Below are 6634 nucleotides of genomic sequence, written 5' to 3' on the forward strand. Positions count from 1 at the left end.
TGAAGCCAACAGATTATGATGATTGATGATCAAGTAAGGTATGTGTAATGTATCGTGTAACTTCATAAGACGTTAATTAACGAATCTTTAAAGGGTTAACTAGACTATATGTAAAATTACGCCACCTAGTCAATTGGTGCTTTATCTTTGTTGTCATCAATCATGACATGGTGCTATAATGTCAGCCATTTAAACGTTAATTTTTGGATATCTATTACAAGTTCAAGGTGAAAGCACTAGTTAGTTATGTTAGTTGAGCTAGTTTTAAATGGTTGTAGCCTTGCAGGAGCCGAGTAATTGTCAAAATTTAGGTACTGTATCTGATAGGGGTGAGCACAATCAAGTATTCGGTTAAAATTCTAATAATTGGACTTGGATTTAGTCAGAACCGTTTCATGAAATTTAGAACCGAAATTGTAATTGGTTGGACCTGGTCCTCAATTTCTGGAATCGATCTTGGAACCAGTTGGAACCAGTTCCAACATCGGGTACCCGATTATCTAAAAGTGTGATGTAGTGTCGCTTTTGAGTGGAGGTGACTTTCTAGTATTAGGTATCCGGTACCAAATGGCATTTAAAAGCTAAATTATTTTATTGTTAAACTTAATAACGACTAAAATAAGAACCATGACATATATATATTAGTATCCTTTGATATAATTTTCGGCCAAACTTCTGTTGACTAGCTAATAAGTTTTAAGATTAAATTATTCATCATACATAAAAAATTCCACTAGGTACTTAGTCCGAGACCTGATTTCGTCAAGTATCTATATTTACTGGGCGCCCAGTGGATACCAAGTCCAAAATTTTGCTACACAGAATTGGAACCACTTGCAACCAATTCCTTATATTTGGACCCGAACCCGATTCCAATAAACCCAATTCCAGTTTCGAACCCACCAAATACTTACGGGTTTTGGGTTTGGAACCGAGTACCCAGTTTTTCTGCTCACCCTAGTATTTGAGCCTCCCATTCGCACTTAGTTACAATTTTGTATTTCTGCCTCTTTTGTTTCATGAACCCTACAATTTGAGCATTATTATTTTATGACAGATATACTATAATGAATCTTATTATAAAAAAATACCCGCCACTTTCCAAGTACAATTTAGATCGGTTTTGTCAGGTTTACTCATATGTTAAGTCACAATTAAGTTAGCAATGTGTTTATCTTTAAGCAATAATTATTGAATATATGAGACTCATGAGAGAAACTTGAACTTAAAACACTGATGTTTAGTGTTTTCTCATCACATTACAACTATAATAAACCAAAAATACCCTCATATCTTTCTCAACATTTCCCAAAACACCCTTATAATATTCCATGATTCCAAAAACACCCATGTGATGAACAATGGAATCTTCGACACAACCTTATCAGTTAATTAAGTAACGTTCCTTAATTCCCACTAAACATGGCATTAGATCGATTACTAATACATAGGAATATAATTACTATAAAGTTTCATTGCATTTGGTCAACTAATTAACCGTTTTTTTGTGTGCATTATATCACGCACCAGAATATACTCCGCAACAATTAACTTCATTTCTTCTAATCACTGGCATGATGCCGTAAGCATATGGAATAGCCACGCCTTAACTTACGCTGGCAATAAAAATGCACAAAGAGTGAAACTTTGACTTATTTCATACTCCCTCCCCTTTTGTTTTTTCACGGTAATTTATGCAAGTAAAATATAAGAGAGATAATAATTTTTTTTGTTTATTTAAATAAATGCTGTATGAGAAAATAGAGAATAATTGGTGAAAGTGAATTAATTGTAACATTTTGGTTGAATAAACAAAAAAACAAAAATCTAGAAGTAAATAAATGATGGGATACAATTTTTTTAGACAAATTACGGAAAAATGTCGAACTAAATATATAGAAATGTAAACTATATTTTGGGACACTACAATGAAAATAGGAACTATATTTTGCACGGACGGAGTACAATATAATTATGCAAAACCTTAATATAATTTGTGTATATATAATTAACAGAGAAATTGAGCAAATTAATCCTTTCTCTTACAAGTAATTGGATTTTCCATGTAGTAACTTTTCTCATTCAATGAAGAGAAAAGAAAAAAGAAAAGAAAAGAAAAGGTGAACTTATCTCATACATTGGACATTTAATTACCATAAGTTTGTGATCCATTTTTATTGAAGAAAATAATCAAGTGAACAAAGGCTGAGGAAGGTGGCCGATAGCGGCACCACCGTGTCGGCCACCAACTCGAAACAAACGTTTAAAGTTCTTAAGATGACCCATAACATGTTTACAAACACCCATCTTAGTTTTAACCATATTAACCAATATAGTCTTTCTTAGCTTCAATAATTTCTTACCAATTCTAATCTTCAATTTGCATATTCTCAATCTTAACCAAGATGGTCTTGATGATTTCTTCACTATTACTTGATCAACTTGCTTCAATGTCTTGTAAATCAAAAATTGCGCCTTTCTATGATGTTTATCTTCTGGGTCTTCTTTTTCCATCATAGTGTAACCAAAACTATTATTTCTCTTAAAAATAGTTGCCATTCTTTTTATAATATGGACCTTTTTTTTTTTTTGAGTAGGAAATCAAATAATGTACCAAAAAAGTTGGAGAAAGGGGGAAGAAAAAGAAGGGGGGAAAAGAGAGAGGAAAAATGTAATGTTTAGTAGGGGTATGAAATGAGGGTGGGAGGGATTTTGGTGTATATATAAGTAGCCAAGTAGGAAGGAGTGAGGTAGTCAAAGAATTAATAATCAAGGGATGCCAAAGCATACCATGTGCAATTTATGTTTTAAGCACTAATCAATATGACAGATAGGAAAAAAGAAAAGAAATTACTTGGAAATATGAGAACATTTCGGAGTTGTATTAGTGAAATTGATTAATTATAATAGAAGCTACTTGATGAGTTATTAGCTAGTATTTTTTTTTTGAAAATGGAGATACTATTTAGCATGTGTATATACATTTAGGTAGGTAAGAATCTAAGACGAAGATCCATATAAGGTCCAAACCTCATGTATGTCAATCCTATCAAGATTAGTGAGCTAGAAACTTTGTTCGGAGGAGGGAGGGGAAGAGTAAGCAGATTTCGTTATCATCCCTAATGTTCCCCTAATGAAGATTGAACTTTTGATTTTACGTGTTGTTTGGGCCCATTTCTTGGACCAGCCCACCTATGGCAAAGTTACTAAAATGCCCCTACATCTAGGGAAGCCATCCCTCCACCAGCTGGAGGTGACCAAAATACCCTCATTTATTGGGGCTCCTCTCCTCTATAAATGGGGCTTGTCTCACCAGACAAAGGTACGCAATTCGAAGCTACAAAAACGAGAGCATCTCTCTCTACATTGATCCCTTTCTCTCTCTACCTCAATCATCAACTGACTTGAGCGTCGGAGGGGCGATCCCGGGACCACCCCCGGGGTAGGCTAACCTTACCTTTTGCAGGATTCCGGTGTACGGAGAATGGAGCTCGGACATACCTTCTTGGGGCCTACATCAAGTCTCTCAGCACACCTCAACATTTGTGATCACCCTCAATTTCTTAGCAGAAACAGTTTGGCGCCGTCTGTGGGGAAAGTACAAGAAGTTACTTCGCCACCACCCAGCAAGATTCACCTTGTTGCTACTCAGCAAAACTCACCTCATTGCTGCTCAGCAATGGCCCCAACCATGAAGACATGCTCCCAAGCCAACCGTTCCCGGAGAGCTCAAGCAACCCATATGCACCTATGGTGCTATCCCTCTATTCGAATGATGAGGATTCAACCCCAATGGAGAATCCACTACGGAGTCGGTCATCCCGCAGCAGCAGGTCAGATATGAATAGCTGACCCAATGCCCATAACTTCAACAAACGTCACCTTGATTGCATCTCATCTTCAACAAACTCTCCAGCAAAGTCGGATGTGTATGGTTTCCACTCGTCGTGAGGAGATCATTCGTCCTTCTTGAGATGGTCAGCCTAACCGGCTAGGGCCTAAATAGAGGGAAGGACCGCGTCAACCCCCAAAGGGCAAAACCTGTTATCACTCGGAAGAGGTTGTATTGAAGAACACAACCCATGAAAACTGATCTGAACAAGGGGTATGGTGACTCAGAACCGTAAAACTTCTCCAGAATAAGAAGTGGCACCCTCGAGTTTATGATGTAGTTCAGCCAGATGTGCCTATTCATCATCAAAGGCACCAACTCATCAACGGTACCTACTCCTTCGATGTACCCACTCATCCTTGGGTACTTGCTCATCCTTGGGTGCTTGCTCAGCCGAGACATCTACTCGGCCTCAGATGCCTACTCAACTTATGAGAAATTTATCTCAGCTTCAAAGGCACACTATCAAAAGCCTTGCATCACCCAGATCAGTCTAGCAAAACTAAGACTATCAAGCTAATAGAGGCAAGCAAAAGGAGGCTCAAAAGGCTAGAATTTCGCCATGACACCTCCTCAGTCAGGAGGGGAAATCTCACTAACATAGCCAAAAATGGCTAAGTACAACATACCGGAGTATTCATGACGTCAAAAGGGCGAAGCTCAAATAGACCCATATCCTCCATATTTGGACCCGCTCGGTCACTAGGAGACCCCTTCTCCTTTGCTGAGTCACTCATACTTAGCGGCGTACTCATTCAAGCTAAGTGCTTAAATTGGCGCCCACTCGGACGGCATGTGGCTCATTAGTCCCTTATCCGAGTGGCATCCGACCCGCTCAGCTGATAGGAGACCCTCTCTCTCCTTCGTCGAGCCGCCCCTATACTTAAGCCAAATTTAGGCTAAGTAATTCACTGATACCTGCTCAGACAGGGTCCCGGTCGGCCATCCTGTATTGAGCATAACTTGAAGCGAGGCACAATCTCGGCCAAGGGAGCTGCTCGGGCAGCTTATACTTCGCAAAAGTTCGAGGGCGTTGCTTCCTAACTCTAACTAGGGCTTCTCACCCCCCCTCTCAGGCCTAGCAGGGTACCCCAGGAACATAGATCTCTCTCGGTTTCCGCTGGACGATCGCCTTGGGAAAGAATGATGCTACCCTATCCGATCATCCAGCGTGGGGCTAATTGCTTGAACGCCTCAGCTGGTCAAATGAATACAATTGATGGAGGTGCAATGATGTTCGTCATCTCCTGAACAAAAACTTCTCCAATGGCACTCAAATATGGAGAAGCCTCCCCCGACTAACTTAGTCGAAAAACGGCTAAGTATCAATAATTGGACCTACTCGAGATCTGAGTAGCGTCAGAAGACCTCCTCGGGAAGCATGGATCTCCCTAGCTAGCTTCCCCGAGTCGAGAATCTCCATCATGGGCACCTCCTCAGTCAGAAAAGGAGCGTCCTACTAACTTAGCCGAGAAGCGGCTAAGTATTAATAATTGAACCTACTCGGGATCTGAGTAGCGTTAGAAGACCTCCTCGGGAAGCATGAGGCTAGCAAAGCCCTCCCGGGTCGGGAAGCTCATTCATTGGCACCTCCTCAGTCATAAGAGGAGTGTCCTAACCAACTTAGCCGAAAGATAGCCAAGTATCAACGACTGGACCTACTCGGGAGTCGAGTAGCGTCGCAAGACCTCCTCGGCCAAACATGGGGCTCAGTAGCCTCCTGAGTCGAGCATATCTCGCGGTACCTCCTCGGCTAGACCAGGAGTACCCTACCACTTGGCGAAAATAGCTAAGTGCAAACAAATGCACCTCCTCGGCCAAACATGGGGCTCATTAGCCTCCCGAGTCGAGCGTGCAAACAAATTCACCTCCTCGGACAAACATGGGGCTCCTTAGCCTCCCGAATCGAGCATGCAAACAAATTCACCTCCTCGGAGAAACATGGGGCTCATTAGCCTCCCGAGTCGAGCGTGCAAACAAATTCACCTCCTCGGCCAAACATGGGGTTCATTAGCCTCCCGAGTCGAGCGTGCAAATAAATTCACCTCCTCGGACAAACATGGGGCTCCTTAGCCTCCCGAGTCGAGCGTGCAAACGAATTCACCCCATCGGACAAACATGGGGCTCATTAGCCTCCCGAGTCGAGCGTGCAAACAAAGTTACCTCTTCGGCCAAACATGAGGCTCATTAGCCTCCCGAGTCGAGCGTGATTCTCGCGGTACCTCCTCGGCCAGGCCAGGAGTACCCTACCACTTAGCAAAAATAGCTAAGTGCAAACAAATCGAGTCGCTCGGCCACTAGGAGACCCTCTCTCCTTTGACGAGTCACTCTCATACTTAGCCAAATTAAGGCTAAATACTTCTTTGACACCCACTCGGACAGCATGGGGCTCATTAGCTCCTCATTCGAGTGGCATCCGACTCGCTCGGCCACTGGGAGACCCTCTCTCCTTTGACGAGTCACCCAAATACTTAGCGAAGTTCAAACTAAGTACTTCATTGGCACCCACTCGGACATCATTGAGCTCGTTAGCCCCTCATCCGAGTGGCGTCCAATCTACCTGGTCGGCCAAGTCTTAAGGGCACCATGAAGCCAAGCCTCGAATGAACCGGGTCGGCCAAGCAAAGGCACCCCATCAGCTCGGCTAGCTAGAACTCGCCCTTGGCACTTGGTCGGCCATTCGGCCATCCTCGAGCATCAGCTTGACCAACCATTAGTTCGGCTAGGGGAGTAGCTCGGCCT

The 6634-nt window shown here is 42.4% G+C and overlaps 1 protein-coding gene across 1 annotated transcript; it reads right to left on the bottom strand.

Moving 5' to 3' along the window:
• Positions 1-1984: 1984 nt before the first annotated feature.
• Positions 1985-2708, bottom strand: LOC104882848 (uncharacterized). The gene has a single exon (XM_010667263.4). The coding sequence runs from the start codon at positions 2557-2559 to the stop codon at positions 2191-2193; it is 369 nt and encodes a 122-aa protein (XP_010665565.1). The 5' UTR covers positions 2560-2708; the 3' UTR covers positions 1985-2190.
• Between the last annotated feature and the right edge of the window lie 3926 nt (positions 2709-6634).

The sequence above is a fragment of the Beta vulgaris genome, chromosome 8 (assembly GCF_026745355.1).
Source record: "Beta vulgaris subsp. vulgaris cultivar EL10 chromosome 8, EL10.2, whole genome shotgun sequence".
NCBI lineage: Eukaryota > Viridiplantae > Streptophyta > Magnoliopsida > Caryophyllales > Amaranthaceae > Beta > Beta vulgaris.

What these genes read in the sequence shown, in the direction of transcription:
- LOC104882848 (XM_010667263.4), bottom strand. Translation starts at nt 2,559, where the DNA reads ATGGCAACTATTTTTAAGAGAAATAATAGTTTTGGTTACACTATGATG.